At 36.9% G+C, this 20,195-nt stretch overlaps 1 protein-coding gene and 1 long non-coding RNA gene across 2 annotated transcripts in view; one reads left to right on the top strand and one right to left on the bottom strand.

The window, feature by feature from the left end:
* LOC140697360 (uncharacterized) overlaps positions 1-11,890 on the bottom strand; it is a 57,867-nt gene extending 45,977 nt beyond the window's left edge. Inside the window, exons 1-2 of the long non-coding RNA XR_012074320.1 lie at positions 11,785-11,890; positions 6,254-6,403 (exon numbers count right to left, since the gene is read on the bottom strand). This is a non-coding gene — a long non-coding RNA (uncharacterized lncRNA). The remainder of the gene's footprint in view (positions 1-6,253; positions 6,404-11,784) is intronic.
* Positions 11,891-11,966: 76 nt separating this feature from the next.
* Positions 11,967-18,526, top strand: LSM8 (LSM8 homolog, U6 small nuclear RNA associated). Its single transcript, XM_006217170.4, has 4 exons — positions 11,967-12,118; positions 13,300-13,340; positions 15,265-15,392; positions 17,670-18,526. Exons 1-4 carry the CDS (start codon positions 12,088-12,090, stop codon positions 17,758-17,760), a joined length of 291 nt encoding a protein of 96 aa, XP_006217232.1. The 5' UTR covers positions 11,967-12,087; the 3' UTR covers positions 17,761-18,526.
* Positions 18,527-20,195: the final 1,669 nt, after the last annotated feature.

Genomic DNA, 20,195 nt, shown 5'->3' with positions numbered 1-20,195 from the left:
CCCACCTTGGTCCTGAGCAAATATCAGGGCCAGGAGTTGATGTGGATGTGTGTTCCTTGCTCCCTTCAAGTTATCTCACCCCTTCCCTCCTGCAAAAATCCCTGTTCTTTTAATGCTAACATCATTGGGATATACCACTCTTTCTATACGTTCGTACACTCTTCTGCCCACCTCCTAGTCACACCTCCTCATTCACTAGTCTACTCCCAGAAGACAGTCTTCTATTCCACTTGGTTTCCTTCCTTTATCCTTGGTGATTTCAGTGAGTGGATGATCCATCAAAAAGCCCCAGCTTCTCAATTTCTTGATTTCCATATTCCAGTGACTTTCTTTTTTCCACTTCAGTCACTCATTTTATGGTCACACCCTGGACATTTACATCTCTTTATAATATGAACCTTTTCAGACACAAAGATTTAACTTTCCTAGTGCATAGTTTGCATTCAGTTCACTGATACAAGTACTTCCATACCACATGGCTCTTTAATGATGTGGGGACATTTGATCCCTTCATTCCACCACTTTCTTAATATCAGTCCCATCACCAATTCCTACCTTGTTCAGCACAGATTCCATAATCAACACAGTGCACCTTTGCAAATACTTTCAACTCCGACTTCCTTCTTTCCCTCAGCTGAGTTCACCTTACAAAACCCTAATATGTGTGTGAACTCCGCTTGCTTCAGACTTTTTTGCATCTAAACAGGAAAGCGCTAGTAATCACAGAAATCACACAATCAGATGACTAGTTTTGCTTTAAATTCGTATCTCAGGCTACAGCGTCAATCTTGATAGAACCCGGGAATCTTGCTACATTTTTATAGTAAGTTCACTTTTCTGCTCCCCAGGATAATAGTATTGATCTGGATCTTCTCTCTTCAATCTTCTACCCCACTACTTCCACCTGATCTCATCAGCCAGTATCCCTGCCCATACTTTACTGAGAAGATGGAACATCAGATGGAAACATTTTCATCCTCCCATGACCAAATCCCCATACTTGGCTGCCACTGAACCATTTCCCATCTCCATCAAATCAGGAGATATCAATAACACATCAGAATACAGATGAGAACTTTAGACTTTGAGGCAACTGACCTTAAGTAGTAAGTTAGGGATGATGTCAGATTTAGAAGGATGGTGAATAGTATGTTCTGAAGAAAACGGAAAGGCTTTGATGGGAGGTACATGATCTAAGTTATGTTGCAGGGGTCAGCAAACTATAGCCCTTGGACCAAATCCAGCCTGTTGGTTATTTTTGTGAATAAAGTTTTATTGAAACACACCCATCATTTATGTATTGTCTATGGATACTAGCATGCCACAATGGCAAGGCTGAATAGTTGCCACAAAAACCATATAACCTTCAAAATCTAAAATATTTTCTACTTATGAGTTTATAGAAAAATTTACCAGGCCTTGTTTCTGAAAGGTAACTCTGGTACCATGATGAAGGATAAACAATAATGGGGACTAATTAGATGCACAGAAAATATTTGGAAGGAAATTGTGTTAGTACTGGTAAGAATGACAAAAGCCTAGTCTAAGCCAATGGAAGTGGACACAGAAAACAGAAAACACTGAGAAACATTTTCAGTATGGAATCAGTAGGATTAGATAAACAGATATGAGAAAAAAAGAGAAAAAATAGGTTAAAAAAAAACAACTCTAAGTTTTCTATTCTTAATGACTGGGCGAGTGGAGTGTCCTCAACCGTGGCAAAAGAAAAGAGGCAGGAGAAGTGAAAGTTTCCAGAAATAATGATGATTTTCATTTTGGACAAGTTCAATACCAAGAAGAAATACACATGGAGTTTGCTCAAATTATCCCCAAGCTGATCTCTAAGACTAATGGAGTTATGGAAGTCACTGTTCTATAACTGAGCAATGGGAACAGATGAAATCATTTAAGGAAATGTAAAATAAACAACAACAAAAAAGTCTCTTAAAAGTCTGTATTTAGGAGTTGAAAACTTACGTTCACACAAAAATCTACACACAGATGTTTATAGCAGCTATATCCCTAATTGCCAAAACTTGGAAGTAACCAAGATGTCCTTCAGTAGGTGAATGGATACATAGAAAATGGAATCTTATTAAGCACTAAAACAGAATGAGCTATGAAACCATGAACAGACATGGAAGAACCTTAAATACGTATTACTAAGCAAAAGAAGGCATCCTGAAAGGCTACATACTGTATGGTTCTAACTGTATGACATTCTGAAAAACACAAATCTATGAAGACAGTAAAAAGATCAGTGGTTGCCAGGGGTTGGGATGGGAGAAGGGGTGAATACGCGGAATACAGAGGGTTTTTAGAGCAGTGAAACTATTCTATATGATACTGTAATGGTGGATACATGCCATTACATATTTGTCTAAGCCCACAGAATATACATCACCAAAAGTGAAGGGTGATGTAAACTATGGACTTTGGGTGATTATGAGGTGTCAATGTAGGTTCATCAACTGTAACAAATGTCCACACTCTGTTAGAAATGTTGATAATGGGGGGGGGGTTATGAAAGTGTTGGGGTTAGAAGGTATATGGGAAATCTCTGTACCTTTCCCTCAAATTTTCTGTGATACTGAAAATTTTCTAAAACTGCTCTAAAAAAATAAAATTTGTATTTAAAATTGTTATTAAGTCATAAACAGAAGATTACAGAGAAATTAAAATGAATTAACAAAATCTAGGTATATCAAAATAGATAAATTTCAAATACATAATGTTCAGCTGCAAATACAAAATGCAAGCTGCAAAGGATGGTTGATTCTGTTTGAGTCTTAAAACAGAGTAACATACATTGTACACAGACAGAAATGTAGAAAAGTATGTTAACGATAATACAACTTCAGGATAGAACAGAGAGGAGAGGGGAAGAGCAGGAAGAGTAGATTTGCTTTATCTGCCATGCTATATTTCTTTTTCAAAAAAAAAAAAAGCTTTCAGTAAAAGACACCAAAAGAGAGAGGGGGGTATAAATTGTCAGTAGGAAAATTAAAGAGATAGTACATCCTGGATTATCAGGAAAGGAAGGAGATACATTTTCAAAAGAAGGACATAAAGCAGAGCATCCAAGATTGCAGACAAGTCAAGCAGAATGAGGGATAAGAAGCTCTGCCTGTTATCAGTCAGAAATGTTAGAGAAAGTTTCAGCAGAATAATGGGGGTGGGAGCCAGATGGTGGGGGGTGGAGAGGAGATACTTGGCACTGAAGAAGTGGAGGCAGTGAGAGCAAATGGCTCATTCAAAAAAATTGGCAATCAAAAATTAAAGAGAAAAGATATACAGTAGTTTGTAAGAGAAATATTTAATCTGTCTAATGCTTCAGTGTCAGGCCAGGTAGGTACTCAAATAACTCAACATATTTTTGCAAAACACTGAGTCATTATATTATCAAAAATAAAAAACAAATAAATATCTTTTTTCCTTCAGGGAGTATCTGCAAACTATCTCACATGTTAATATGGCATAAAGTAGTATTAGGAGCATGGTTCAAATAACAAATAAGATGAACAGTAGAGTTGGAAAAGTTCAGAAAAGGTGAGACCTGAGACCTAGGGATTTCCCGGGTGTGACGCTCACTCAGACAGATCCCCACAAAGTGAGCATCTGGATGCAGTCACCAGGATCTGTCCTTCAACCTCTCACACTTAGAAATTTAATCTCCTCAATGTGAATACAATTAAGTCTCAGGAAGCGGATTCCTACTAACAAAGCACATCAGAGACTACTGTTAAAGCCACTTTACTTATCTACAATAAGGAGTGTAATTGCCAAGCAGCCTAGATATATTAGCCTGACCACTGAGCAGGACCAACATGAGGGTGTTTGGAAAACAAGGAAGCAGAACAAAGAGTGACATTACTGGAATGTGTAATGACAGCTGGCTTCCATGCGATATCCTCGTCAAGTGGCTTCCTGACAGAACATTCCCTCTTTACATGAAGGCATGCTCTTGCAAATTTCCCTTTTTCTGCACCTGTATTTCTAAACACCCCTCTTCTAAAATACATAAGCATTCCTTGAAGATGTTAGTACCTCTCTGCATAGGAGCAGAAACATCTCTCTAGGATGATTCTGCTCTTCTCTGCACTGAATACACTGTACTTGTTATTGTTTGATTTTCAGAGTACTTTGAGGACATCTAGGATCACCTCCATATAAAAGACAACATTCCATTTATACGTACAAGTCCATCAGCACATGCTGAAGGGCAAAGTCAACATTCCCCAAATTTTAGTCATACCTATATCATTTTCATGATTTTTATTATATGTTGAGGACAACTATAATTTCACTGATTCTTTTTCATCAAATAAACTCATGTCTTTATATAAGTTTATTTTTAAAGGATACTTTATATTACTACCATTAAATTAGCAACTCAGGCTATATTTGACATAAGTAAAAATAACTGATAAGAATAATAAAAATATTTTTTAAAATTGACTTGTTTCACTACTACCCACGAACATACATATGCCATCATTTATTATTACAGCTGCTAAATGATGTATTGTTTTGTATCTTATGTAAGGTCTAATACAGCCCATGCAATTCTGGCCTGTTACTGAAGACTGCAAAGTTATTACCTTGTTATCACAACAGCACTGCTCTGATTCATCAAACCCTGATGAGAATACTAGATCAAACTTTAAAAGAAACTTTTAAAAAAGACTACAGAAAATATGAGTTGTTTATATGGAATGTTCTGTAGTATAACATCTTTAAAATGAGACCAGTTCTCCATGGAAATAAACTAATGTGTCTTTCATGAAATTCTGTTAAAAGAGTTTTGATGGCGCACTTAAAGGACTGTCATTAAACCACTTATTGCTGTGTAGGTGGTGAGTTTTATAACATTTTCTCAGACATAAAAAGGTATAGCTCTTTTGGACCCATAACAAAATGTTTATTTTGCACAGCTCGTTCTATTCAATGTGTATAGCACCCTAAGATGTGGTAAAACTTTGAAAGTAATTATTAAAGAAAAGAGAAGAATAAGGAATTACAGGGTTTGTTGGGAAAGGTACAGACTGTGTATTTTCAGAGGCTACTTGAAAATGTGTAGGGGAGCTGATCAGGTGCAAACACAGGAGGAAAAGCCTCAGAAAAGCTTTTCTGACTTGCAATTGGCAGTGGCCCCGGGTTAATACTTTTTGTCCAGAAATGTTGTGAGCATGGGTCTCTGGAAAAAAATAATTATATTCTGAACCATAAGATTTTTAGGGTTCCTCACTGAAAGGATAGTAATTATAAATGTCAAATAACTTTAAATCTTTATTTCCAAATTTAGGTTCATGATTTTTTATATTAAAAAAAACCTCAAACAAACTTAAAAGGAAAAATAGACATTTTCATAATATTTTAGATACTACACAGCTATTCTAAGTACGGACTATGATTCAACTCAATATAACTAAATTTATGAGCTACTTAAGTATCTTAATACTGGAGCTTTGTTGCATTCATTTCAAATACATCTTAAAGCAAAGTGGATATTTGTTGGCTTCTTCCAGAGCATCCACTTCCCCTTTTGTTCCACAACCAGAAGGACCTCATTTTCCACAGGAGAACTCACCCAACCCCAATACAAAGCAGTTGTGTGGTTTGAGAGGATAGATCCCACCCCCACATTAAGTCCAGCAGAGCATCATGTACCTAGTCAGTGACTGGTTCAGGGATGGACATGTATTATATTTTGACCTGCTCACTTGGTTTACTGGCAGAATTCAGTTTACTTGCCTTTGTGGGGGCCAAGATACCTGTTCTCTTGCTGGCTGTAAACTGTAAGGGTGTTCCCAGGTAAAGAAAACCATCTCCCTTGGCTCATGGCCTTCTTCCTCCAAATTCAGTAAGATAATCCAGGATATTGCCCCATCTCAAAGACCTTAACCTTAAGCACATCTGAAAACTCCCTTTTGCCATATAAGGTAATATAATCACCATAATCATAGGATATGGGAATTTGGATGTGGGCATCCTTGGGGGGCCTTTAGTCTGCCTACCACAATAATCCATTTGTTTTTCCTATTATTTCTAGTGGTTCTGATATCTGAAAAATGTCAAGCTGCCCTAGAGTATACTCTTGGATATCAATTCCTTCTGATCTTTGAAAAAGTCTACCTACAAAGGCAGACAACGACATTATCCATGGACATGTGCTGATCACTTGTAGATAGATTCAAATTTTATCCTGTGAGTAAAAGTTACTTTATTACTAATTATTGTAAAGAGCACTGACCTAGAATCCAGGAGACCTTCACTGTACGTTCTGCTACCTCAGAGAGTTACTCAGCTTATTTGGGACTCAGTGTTCTTATATACAAGAGGAGAAAAGTGGACTGAGAAATTCCTAGATTTCCTTCTAGCTCTTAAAATCTAGATCCATGGCCTGGAAAAAAAAAAAAGGGTAGAGGTGAGAGAGTAGTTATATCTTAGGTATAAAATCAAACAACCACAGCAAAATGAGAATTCTTTAGAAACAGTACGATAAAACTTTTTTTTTTCATTTTTTTCCTACTCCATACACATTTTAATGTAATTTCAGGCATCTGCTTTCCGTTAGTGACTCAAGGTAACTAAGTTTTTGTCAAGACAATTTTTATACACATCACACTACCACTCCATTTATCTTTCTGTACTTTTTCACGTTATTCTTACCTCATAGCCTAACCCTCAGTATATCAAAAAATTACCTTTGATCTTTCTTACAATCTAATGTCTCCAAGTCTAAATCACGCTATTCTTTCAGTGTGGATTATATCACTCAGGAATGAGTTCAGACTGGAGATCCAGGAGACCTAAGTTATTTCTGCCATCAACATTATTTTCCAAGTTTGTCATGCCAAAATCACAAGGACAGTGTAATTTTACCTGTACTACAATCAAAGCCACCAAAGACAATCATCTTTAAAAGCCAAGCAAAAATAACCAAAAAAGCAAGTAAATGCACTCAGCTTAAAATAATGTTCTTAATCTGCTTTGTAATAGTGATAACACAAAAATGGTAATTTACAAACATAAACACACAGAAGATATTGAAAAGGCTCAGATCTAGGTGCTCCATTTGGATTACTTATCCTCTTTGCTTGCTATTTAAATAAAGCCGTCCCAAGTTGTACGAATTCAAGTACCCTCCTAGGCAACGTCAGAGGTATAAGACCTGCCCACCCCTAAATTCACCTGGTGCTACAGGAGGCAAGTAAAAACAGGGGCAGGTTAACCAAAGCGAAGGTCCAGATTCTCGATGGAATATTAACAGTCTGTTGCGCTACAGCTCTGCTTTGTGTAATAACAAATCAGCTCACATTTGACTGTTAACTACGGGAGTAACGTTAGAATACCATGGAAAGTGCATTGATTGGTTCATACTTAATCCTTCCTAGCACCTTAATGTCTTGTGCTACCAAGATCCAACAGCTGAATGTAAAGTCACACAGTTGACTGCATGGTCACATGAGGCCTGGAGGGATACAGTGCACAAATGACACCCTTTCACTGTGTGGCATCCTGTTCTTCCCTTGGCATAGCTCAGCCTCGTGCTCTACTCTGGGCGTGATTATTTTGCAATTCTCTTAGATTTCTGCGCAAAAGCAACATCAGACAATGAGCCAGAGCCATCATCTCTGCACCTCTAAACCTTGTGCAAAGTTTGCACCTGCTTCTCCACCTGTTACTTTTGCGGATGATGCTCTCCTGCCCTTGCTTCTGTCACCCAGAAGTGTCAGCTCTTCCATAGACTGTCATTTTTCAATCTACCTTCAATTTTTTTTTTAAAGGTAAAGCTCTGTAAGTTACTATAGCATTTCTTTACTTGTTAGGAATTTAACATGTCCTTTTAAATGTGCTATTTTCATTTGGATTGTTATTGTCTCAGTGCTATGTGGTTTTCAAACTTTGTTTCACATGACAGTCACTTGTGGAGCTTTTAGAATCCTGATGCCCAGGCTCTCCCCTCATACCATTTAATTCAGACGTCTCGGAGTGGGAGCCAGGGCATCAGCAGTTTCCAAAGACCCTCAGGTGTTTTCAATGAGCAACAAAGTTTGGGAACCACCACTCTAGTTCTGTTGTTCAGGTTTTGAGTGGTCTTTTCCACACGTATTTTCTCCTTAACGTCTGTTAATTTTAAGTGAGCTATTTTTTTCAGTGTGCTGGTTTTCAGGAATGCACATACCACAATGTAGCCAAAATGTTTACATTACTGTTCTGAGTTTCCAAAATATAAAGCATGAATGCATGAAAGTGTATGTAAGTATTTTATTAACATGCATCATCCTTTATAAAGGAAACAGTGGGCCTCTGGAGACAGACTGGCTCTCCAGACCTTTAGGGTGAAGTGTATGCCATCACTAGTATAACCATGTATTTGGTGGCCTCGCCACTGGCTGGTGAGCAGTGTCACGTCCACCCAGTTCTACAGCTTGGTCCCATCTACTTTACTAACAAGTAGCCGTCTTTCCCTGGATCTCCCTACTCCTGCCATTCTTCCGATTCACCAGCCACCATCACTATGCCGTCCATGATTTGCTGTCTGCCTTTCTTAACCACTACCTTTGAATCACATCTTCTGCTTTACCATTTCTACTGCTACAAATCAGAAACAAACCTGGATTCTTGTTAGCCTTCTTATCCTCAGTTCCTATCTCTACTAAATAATTACTGCCAGATTAATTTTCCTAAAGTACATGTGCACTTTTTCTCAAGCCTGATTTACATCTTACTTCTCTCATACAATGTTTCAAGATTCTAACATTCACCTTCCTCTTCCTCAAGCAATTAAAATGTGTACTGCTCAATTTGTCCAATAAGGAAAAAAGGCAGTGAATAAAATATTGTAGCAGAATAAGCTCTGGGACTGAGAAAAAGGTTGCCTGTGATGCAGTCTATGTCCACGAGCAATAACAACTGACATTTATTGAGTGCTTATTACATGCCGGTCTTCATAAGAATTACTTTTAGTCCCCCCAAAATTTGATGATGTAAATGCCATCATTTCTCCATTTTACAGATGGGAAAACTGAAGTAAGAAGGTTAAGTAATCCACTCAAAGTCACACAGGATCCAATTCCAAACAGGCTAGCTCCTGAGATAGTGTCCTTAATTATGATTCTATACTGCTATTCAATTAGCAAGGCTGTTATGTTTGATTTTTTTCCATCTCTTAAAAATGAGAGTTAAAAATGTCTGTCTTAACTTAAAAGGAAAAAAATACATAATATATGAAAAACTTAGTAATTTATAATTAAATGAACTAATATTTCCACATCAATTACCTTTATCATTTAGGATATTTATTATTTTTCCATACATGAATTATTTCATGTTTATAATTAAAGCTCTGTACCTATTCAGAAATTTCCTTGTAAGGAGAGAACCTGATTTATTTATGTCTTTTTCTGCCTTGGAGAACCCTAGAAAGATCTAATAAATATATTTTGCTAATTGGTTAACATTTGTAAAACTTGTAGAAATACAAATCAATAAAAAATAAAAGTAAATAAAAGATCATATCATATTAGGTCACAAATAATGTCTTAATTTTCCAATTATGATTGTCATTTTTTTTCCATGAACCATTCACAGGAAAAGTGTAAATTCAGTTTCCTCAGAATCTAGTATGAGTTTGATTCTTCAGATTAATGAAAAGAATACAGGATACAAAGGGAGATGAGGGCCCTGCTTCTCATGGGAATCATTAAGCAGTACTTCCAGAGAGAGACCCATTTTATATATATTGGTTGCTACTAATAGGAAGTAACTCCAGGAATGTCAGATATCCTATCCTTTCTTATCTCTTTTTCTGCCCTATTCTTGAAAAATCTTTATCACTGTTCTAGATACACTCAATGGGATTACTAATGAGAGAGAGTTTCATGACTGGGTTTGGAGATACATAAAATGTTGGGCAAATCTTAAATAAACTAAACATATCAGAAAATTTTAGTTTTCTGTTCAAAGTTTAGATTTAGAACTAATATAATGAATGTTCCATCACTAAAATAAAAAGGCACTCCAGCAAACTTTGACTCTTTTAACAGTGAGAATATTATTTACATGAGTAGTACATTGAAAGATTTTAAGCTCAAAAATCTCACCGAACCCCTACTTGACTTTTTAGTTGTCAGATGTTTATATGTATCACTTCCCTCTTTGGGAACTTTAATTTTCCATTATGAGGTGTTAAACTCTCTATGTCCATGTACTCCCAAGGCCACAAGGCTAATTTAGATAAATCACATATGTAAGACCTGCATCTAGATGTAACTCATTTTTTATCTTTAATTAAAGACTTTTCTTTATTCATAGGCTTTCTCTCCACATCTGTGATCATTAGGGACTACAGAAAACATGGTTTTAAGATGTGTGTGTAAAAAATGTTCAAATCAAAGAGATTCTGTGATGCCCTATAAACATTGCACATCTGTTATTTATTTGGCATATTAATTTAATGGAAACTACAGGGTCATAAACGTATAATGTATTTCTGATGAACTTAGCTCTGTAAGTTACTACATAATGTTACTAAACATTTTCAAGTATAAATGCACTCTAAGAGATGAAAAACTACATGGATTATTCACTTTTAAATATTTGGCACATTATTTTTAAAACCTCCTTACTAATGATACCTCATTTATCACTAATTAGTACTTTGGTTTTCTTTCAGTTTAATGTCTAACATTTGCAAACCACACAGTATCTTCGTTTTTTAATTTATGGAAGGTATTTTCATTTACCACCACCACCCACCCCACCCAGTACAAACGGGGCACTTATCATCTGATTCCTGAATGTATGTGGTTTCAGACAGGTCAGAGCTTAAGTTTCAGTATACAAGATACTAAATATCTGGGAGTGATCTGTAGGTAGTTTCATGGGTATGCTGTACTGAAAACAGACGCTTCACTTTTCAGAAGAAAACTGACAACATTGCAAAAGTTTTCAAACCCACAACTCTCCAGTTAAGAAATCACAAGTCTAACTGAAATTATAAGGCTATTTTGTAAAAAGGGGAAACTACTATCACTAGTATTTTGTATACAGATTCTTTCATAAATTCAAGTCCTTTGAAGTTAGGGTACCGCAGTAAAATAAGAGTGAGGTTTTCTAATAACATATGGTAATATCCAAATGGGGTCTAAGGAAACTGAGGCCCGGAGGAGCTGATGTTACTGTTGCGAGGCCACCCTCACAATGTCGTTAGCATAGCAGGACTGGAACCCAGCCTGGTGCTTATCTAGAAGACTCTTCCTCAATCAGTCCTTTCCAGGGCGGTGCAGCCGGCCAGCCTTTTAGTCACTAATTTCACCGAGGGCAGGGAGGCCTTGGGGCGTGGTAGAAGGAAGACTGTTTTTCTAAGGAAGACTCAATACTTTTCCGTTTGCATTGTTTCTTAAATAAATGAGTAACAACGCCTCCGCGTTGGTGCGCTTTTAGAGGGAAACGCAGACTAAGCGAACATGCTTTTTATTGCTGTGTTTTCCAGACATGTATACCACATGGTTACGTGTGCAACTTCGTCCTGGGCCCTGTAGCTGCTAAACGGTTAATTTTTGGCCCGTGGGGCAGAAAACCAGATTCCACCTCCCCGCGTCTACATTTCATACCAGAACAGCGCTTATCTCGCTATTTCACTTGTGACGAAAACACCTATTTCGTTTTCTCCCGCCTTCTCTGTCTTTCCTCAACATTTCCCCGGTAAGAAACTTCTGCCACAAACCCTTCCACTCCGCTAGGAAACCCGCTCGCCCAGTCTCCCCACTACCCCACCTTCAGGAAGCTTCCTCCTCTCTTCCTCCTGGCGCTTGCTTTTGTCCCCCTCAGCTTCCGAGGTCACCGCCCAGAAAAACAGTGGAAACACACTGCGCACGCGCATTAAAACCGGCCCGCGCTTTGCCTCTCGGGTATGGCTGGCCGGGTTCTTTCAGTCTCTGATTCGCGGAGGCGGCCTGCGGTGACTCTCGCGGTATTTGCTACTGCCAGTCAGCGGAAGCCGCCGTAGGGTACTGGCGGGCCTTTTTGGCTCCTCTTGTCGCCGGCGCTGCTGTGTGGACAGCGGCCGGGCCGAGCATAATGACGTCCGCCTTGGAGAACTACATCAACCGTATCCTCCAGCTGGCGCCGCGGGCATTAGCCCGGGCCGTGGCGAGGCCCGCGTCTGCACCGGAGAGGACTGATGCTGGAGAGGTCGGGATCGGCGGGCGGTTGGGACGCCCGGCCACTGCGGAGGCCTGGGATGCGGGTGTGGGGTTTAATGACCTGGGACTCACCAGTCCCGCCTCCAGGGCTGGGACCAGCAGCTTCTGCGGGCCCAAGGCGCCTTTTAATTTTAACCCGGGAAAAAAAAAAAAAAACCAGTATGATTATTCCAAACTTTTCCTTGTCTGTATGGAAACCAGCTATTGATTCATCCTTACTATTTCCCTAGGGCCTATACGTTCAGGTTTAGGAATATTTGAAGTTTTACTAGCGGCGACAATGGTCTTGTAAATCCATGCATTTGTTTCATTCATAGACATTGTTCATTGTTTGAGGATAGCAAAAACTTTGCAGATGGTGCACAAATAAAATTTCTGCCCCTTTACCACTTGAAATCCCAGCTTCTTTGTTGATGGAATTAAATAATGCTTGCTGTTGTAATGGATCGTCCTGAGGGACAAATAACTTTAAAAAGCCCACGTGAAGTACCCTATACACCTGTTACCTTTTTAACGTCTCGGGCCATAACTACTACATTGTACTCTCATGTACAAATTTTGGGCAAAAGTGAAATGCTAAAAGGCTTTTTAATGATGCAAGCATATTGGTACCTAGTGGCATTGATTATTGCTTCTTTCTCTTGAATTCCAAAAGCCTGGTCCTGGAAGATTGTGTCTTAATGTGCTTGAAATCAGTCAGCATTCATTAGTTTAACACTGATCCAATTTTCGTTTTAGAGTTAAATATACAGGTCTAAGAAAGGGGAAAATGTCTTGCTCAGTTGTCAGATTGGCAATATTCCCCAGTGAAAAAAGAGTACCAAACACCCCAGCTGTTTTGGAATAAGATACACTGATCATATACAGAAAGGGATGTTCTTTTCCTATTTCTTTACGTTTTTAAATTGTGTAATTTTCACACACAAAAAATGAGGAGCATAGTTTTTATGTTGTAAATGTGGCTGTGTTGAAAAGCTATATGTTAATTCTGTCACCTTTTCCCTAGTAATTTAAATCTTTTCCTTGCAAGATTTTAAGTTTTCAGTTTGCATTCCAAGAGAAATGCTTTCCTTGATTCATTTATCAGGAACTGTTGCTGTTATTACTTCTGACGGGAGAATGATTGTGGTAAGTACTTGGCATGTTCATTCTCTGTATTCTAGCTGGTTTACTGGTTGTAAATTATTATGTAGAACCTCTGATCTCTAATGCCTAGGCACCACAGTACACCTGCATTGCAGTTTTATGATTCAGCCCTGTATCACTGTGATAAATAGCTGCCAATGCATTCTTTTTTCTATTAACAAACATTGAGTGTATGCTACATTCAAGGCTTCTAGAAGCTAGGATGAGTCTGCCTTCAGAGAGCTTCTAGTCTAGTCTGCAGATATCTGCCTGTCTTTTTATTCTTCTTCCTTTTCCATTTTTTATTTCCTTCTGCATTCAGTGCTCTGATATCCACTCTACATGAATCATACAATCTTTTTGAAGTTTTATGTCTGCCTCTTAGAAACTTTTTTATGATTTAGAGACTACCTCCATAAAATAATGAACTTGTAAGGCTTTTATGGTGATCATCTTTGGATATTCTTGGGTTGGTATGATCTCTGTCTTCTGTAGAATAAATTATGATGAATGACTAAATTTACTTGTGCTGCTATCACAGTATCCCCTTTTAATTCCAGAAAAATCCTAGATTCTCTCCTTGACCTGTTTCTTGATCTGAGGAATTTATCCCATGATTTTTGGCTTCTTAATTATTTCTTTATTTATAACTCATACTGTTGTTCACTGTCAAATAAGTTTTAAGGCTGCTAAACTTTCTCTATTTTCTAACTATCTAATTCATATAATTTAATCTTTTATTTTCCCATTCTGCAGTTCTGTTTTTGTTTCTTTTCTGTTTAATTCTTTTGCTTTTTCTCAGTGGGTTGTTAAGTGACTATTACCAAAATGTCAGACTTTGCCATTTATTAAACATATCAGGTACCGTGCACGTTACATGTGTTATGTCAGTTGATCTCAGTCCAGCTCTGTGAAGGAGAATTAACCTTGTACTGTAGGTTAGGAACCAAGCTCAGAAAACGTGAGTCACCTTCCCAGAGTCGTGTGGACAATACATGGCAGAACCAAACTGGAGTTTAAATTGGATTCGACTCCAAAGCTAATATTTCCTTCAAGTTCTGGAACGTTCTAATTGTTACAGTCACATTTGTACCTACTCTTACTGGGTTATTGGAAAGGATTAAGTAAGAAAATCCACTTGAGGCCCATAGAACACTGTTTGGCAAATACCTCGTTCAGCACTCATTAAGTCTTAGCTGTTACTACCAGTTGAAGTTTCTGTATACTTATGGGACTGATTTGAATTTCTTTAAAGTGGTAGATTATATTTGCTTGTTCATAGTAGTATAAAACAGTAGTTCATTGGTCTGGATTTGAAGCTAGCCTTTCATGATTCAGATTCTAGCTCTGCTAATTTCTATCCATTAAACCTTGAGGGATTACCTCTCTGTGCCTCAGTTTTCTCTGATGAGGGAATATTTATAGTATCTACCTCGAAGAGTGGAGTTTAGTTGAGGTACTGTATGCAGCATGTTTAGCACAAGGTCTAGTACTGGTAGGTAATATGAAGTGATACTGTGACATTGCTGTAGCTGCTGTGTATAGGGATATTTCCCTTAAATTCCCCTTGTTTTAGTTTATATTTTTAAAAATGTTTGCTCTTGGACTATTAGGCTTTTATGCTGCTTCCTTGGAAATAAACTAGTACATTTGTGTCCTTTGTAATTCTCAACAACTCTGCATGCTACTCAGAAGTGTGTTGTAGTTTTATTTTTTCCCCCCTTAAAAAACCAAGAGGTAAATTTTGTGCCCAAGAATACTGCTGCTCATAAAGAGGTATTTTGTTTTACAGTAGATATATAGATATGGATATATAGATACATATTTAAAATAGGTATTTCTTTTGGAGTACCTGGCAACTAAAATTGTGTATGCATTCAGATAAACCAGAATTATTTGTCTTTTCCTCTTAATGTTTTCTTTACAGGGAACACTGAAAGGTTTTGACCAGACCATTAATTTGATTTTGGATGAAAGCCATGAACGAGTGTTCAGCTCTTCACAGGGAGTAGAACAAGTGGTGCTAGGGTTATACATTGTAAGAGGAGATAATGTGTAAGTACAATGCATCTTTTTTTAAGGCAAGTTAAATATACTACTCATGTACTACCTTGCTGTATGGAGAAAAGTTTTTTAATCTACTGAGATTTGTCTGTATTTCTAATAGAAGTAGCCTGGATAAGGTCCAGAAAGGGCTCTGCCTTGACACTGAATACTTCATTGGAGAGACTTCTTAAAATGTTCTTACAAAATACCCCTAATTTCAGAGGAACATAAATATACTTCTAGGGTTCACGGCTAGGGTTTAAAATTGTCTTTGAAATCTCCTGTGTGAACAGTTCAAAATAATTAATGCTTTAAAACATAGCTGAATTCATTAACAAGTATTTATCCATTACTTATTTTTTCTTTTAATTTTTTAGTATAATTAGCACTTAAGATGTCCCGTGTTTATGTCATGGCCTCAGTTAATTTGGGACACATTGATATGGCAGTTCAAGAAGATATATTTTAGTGGCAGCAATTTAGGAAAAGTCTGCAATAGTGTAGAGCAATACTGTCCAGTAAAACTTTGGGGGATGATGGAAATGTTGTGTATCTGCATTGTCTACTGTGGTAGGTACCAGCCATGTGTGTGGCTGTTGAGTACTTGACAGGTGGTTGGTGTGACTGAAGAACTGAATTTTAGGTTTTATTTAATTGTAATTAATTTTAATAGTCACCTGTGGCTAGCAGCTACTTTATTACACAGTGCAGTTACAGAGGCCAGAAGATTGTTGAATCAGTTTTCTAGGGAGTACTGTTTAGAATTAAAACACAGCTGGAAGGCAGCAAAAGATAATGTTGGTATCTCCGATTATTTTGTTGGACAAGTAGGGTATGGAAGATGGAGGAATACTTTAGTCATTTTAATTGTCTGTCTTAAGAAAATCACTTTTAGATGGATAGCTTATTTGTTCTTTAATCAAAATCGGGGCTTTATAAAATATTCTAGAGAGATGACTTTTGGGTGAAGTGAGCTGTAAAGAATGAGAGGAAGGCAAAGCAGACCAGTTCCCCTGACCAGAACAGTGCTGACTGTTTATACTGGGGTTCTGCCTAATAATTGATTTTAAGATGCTTTCTCCTACTTTAATTGAAATAAAACATTTTTTTGAACTTCAATTTTAAAGAATTTAAAACATTGCTGTAGACCCAGTGGTATGCTGGAGCCAGCTTATACTGGTTTATAGAAGCAGATTTTTATATTTTGGGGAATTTTGCAAACTGGTTGATTGATGTCTTGTTGGTAGCTTGAAATTGGCCATAGTGGGAGTATTACACTGCAGATATCAGTCAACACTGCAAATCAGCCTCCCCATTTTTCTTTGGAGAGCTGGTTTTAAAATATTTACCAGCACTCCACTGTCTTCCATAAGGATTTTAAATGATACTAAATTTTTAAGGATGGAATTGAGATCTTTGATTTGTTTCATATTGAGAAAACTTAATATATTCCCCTAGGGTTTGGTGCTTCCCATTTATTAGCGAACTGAAAACTTTATATAGTTTAAAGCAAAATCAGGCAAATTCCGTATTACAAGTATTTGTCTGTAGGATTTACTATCATTAAAACAAAACAAATTTACACAACCAGTTTTTTATGGAATAATGCTTTATGCAAGTCCTGTGGTCTGGATGTAGCAATGACTACATCCAGCTGGAGGCCATGGCTTGGTTACCTGGTATTCCATGGTATTAATGAAACTGATGTTATAGGTGTTATGTTAATGTCGAATCAGGGAAAAGTTTGCTGGCTTTAACCCTAGCCAGTCATATCAAAAACTCATTTATTAGATACCTAAGTATCTATGATTATCTTTGTATATGAAGAACTGTACTTCTTTTTGGTATTGGATTTAAGTTGAGTAAACTGAGAAATCAGGGAAAGGAAACTAGTAGATATTATATATACCATTGATGGATTTAATTCATTGAAGTTACTCAAATAATACACTTTTACTTGCTTATTTAGTAGTGATTTTGTGACTTCCCCACTCCCTCACCCCCCAGCCCCAGTGAAGCTTTGGGTTTTGTACCATATCTATCCCTTATGTGTCTTTTTCCTTTAAAGACTCGTGATCCAGTAACGCTATATGCAGTCTGTCCTTTAATATTTGTTCCTGTAACAATGTTGTCTTCAAGTTATTTCTTGAGTTTTGTGACTCAAACGTGCAATTCACTACCACATGAAAATGTTTTTCACCATAAGCAGTTCTTTTTACTATCTTTTCTCAGTTTTAGTCAGAAATGAGCTTGTTTTAACTTTTTTTTTCCCTTAAATAATTACAGTGCAGTCATTGGAGAAATTGATGAAGAGACAGATTCTGCACTTGATTTGGGGAATATACGAGCAGAACCTCTGAACTCTGTAGCACACTGAGGGAAAAAACTACATACATTGGACATCTGTAAATCTTTGTACAGAAACTGACTATTCTGAGGATGATGTGCTGAATTTTTATCAATGTGTAATTGTGGATTTTGACTCCATATTGATTCATTGTAATATGATATGTAAATTAAAATATTTCTACACTTTTCTTGAAAAAACTTTTTTTAAAAATCGTAAGATTGGTGGCTTGGTTTTATTTTTCTATTAAATAGTGTAAAATCTAATCATTATTTTGAGAACGTTTAGAAAGGATATTCTGGTATTTTAATGTTTATGGAAAACTAGTTGAAAAGAGAAATTCATGTGCTCTATAGATTAAGCATACAAATACCATTTGTTGTACAGCATACAAATGTTTCTTTGCCTGATTTTTAAGAAAGTCACAGGAAGGTAAGTCTTGTCTTCTGCAATTATCTGACCCATCCCTATTTATCACACTGCCCTGCTGGTTGCCCCCTACCACTTTGGAAGTGCGTGTAAAAGTGTGTTTGGTTGAGAAAAGGAAACATGCTAACAAAGTTGTATGTTATCTGAAAAAAATTGTTTCCATATATAGTCCTATAAGCCATCTGAGCTTTTAATTTTAAGAATTGGGGAACTTCTAGTATTAAAGGGGTTTTGTGTTGTTTATAAATGTGAGTAAATACACCTTAAGTCTATATGGAGGCAGTGCTCGCTATTATTGTCAACAACTTTCCATGACTCCCTATTTCCATAAACCTGATTTCAAAAGAAGTAAACATGTTTTCTCTGAGCATGTCTGGCCTATTCTTTGGTTGATTATTTGAGTGAATCAATTAAGTAATTAATGTCCCTCATCTACAAATAGGCTGTTTCCTAAAACTCCTTTATACAGTTCATTTTTATACTTTTAAAAGAATCCATAGAAACAACGTTATAAGTAGTGTTCAGATATCCAGGCTAGTCCCCAGAACTTAAAATCAAGTCAGGTAGGCCAAAGTGTGTAACTTTGTGGTAAGAATAGAAAAATATTTACATTCTATAGTTTCTTTTTCTTTTCTTTTAATAAAAGTGTTTAAAATAGGAGTTGGCAAGCTTTTTTTTGTAAAGATGCAGTTAGTAAATATTTTAAGCTTTGAGGGACATATGGTCTGTCACAGCTACTCAACTCTTGTTATAGCATGGAAACAGCCATAGATAATATGTAAATGAATAGTTGTGGCTGTGTCCCAATAAAACTTCATTTATAATCACAGGTGGCAGGCTAGATTTGGCCTGCAGGCCGTAGTTTGCTGACCCTCGGCTTAAACAACACAAGCTCAACAGGAAGAGATGACAGCTAATTTGTATAAATTCTGAAAAGGGATTCTGGAATGGATCCTTTCAGAGTTTAAAGGTGAATTTCATTGTATATTTTAATATTGAAAACTACTTATTAGACATGGTAGTTTTTTGGTTCACAAAACATTTTCCAGAGGAAAATATCTTTGTTTACATTTTCACAGAAACAGGACTTGTAAGGAGAGAACTGTTGAGACAGTTTTCTTCCTTGGTCAGCAAGAACCATCAACCAGAATAACTTGGTTGATCTTCTGATGTTCAGGGCTGTCTCTGGAGGATTAGAGGAAGGTTAGCCAGTACTGGCTATTTATAAAAACAGCTTTTGTAGTATAAAGTTTTATAATCAATTTAGTAATTAAATGAAAATAATGCAAAGTGGGTAAAGCAAACAGACTACTTTAATCAGGCACTGTAAACCGAATGTTCTATATAAATAAATGATGGTATTTTAAGTTGGTAAACTAATTCCAAAAATCAAATAAGGAATACAGATCATTCAGTTGCTAAGTATAAATAATATCCAGAGTCAGATGTTTCTCAACACGCTTACCCTAATGCAAATTACACATAAAGCAGTAAACAAACCACAGTCCCTCTCCTTCACAGTAATGAGTTTTCTAATATGATGTATCCTTTTGAAATCTAAAATTCCTAATAAAGATATATTTTCCTGATTGATGCCAGAAAAAACATTCCCAAAATGCAAACTGGCTGTCTTTGTTAATGATTTGTAGGGGAAATGCATGAAAATACACCAAGTAGTATATGCAATTCTTTATTCCTGAGTGCACATGGCAGGCTCTTTATGCTCGTAACCAATTCAAATTGGATTTCATTTTGCATGAGCCTTGTAAGGGAGCCGCAACTCCAAGTGGCAACTTGACTAATATGCACCATCAAGTCTTTTATATTCTTTAATGAGACTTACTCTATAATCAGTTTCTTATTTATAAAAAGGCTCAAGTCAGTTTTAACCTGTAATTACCTCTGCTTTATAACTCAGACACTAAGCCCAGCTTAACAACGAATCAGAGAAATTCCTGGCAAGATATTTTCACTAAAGTTTTTTGTAATGGGCAATTATCTGCAAAAAGGACTCATTTCTTTTTAACTGAAAAGAT

Source organism: Vicugna pacos, chromosome 7 (assembly GCF_048564905.1).
Source record: "Vicugna pacos chromosome 7, VicPac4, whole genome shotgun sequence".
In the NCBI taxonomy this organism is placed as follows: Eukaryota; Metazoa; Chordata; class Mammalia; order Artiodactyla; family Camelidae; genus Vicugna; species Vicugna pacos.
This window is presented reverse-complemented; position numbering and strand designations above follow the sequence as displayed.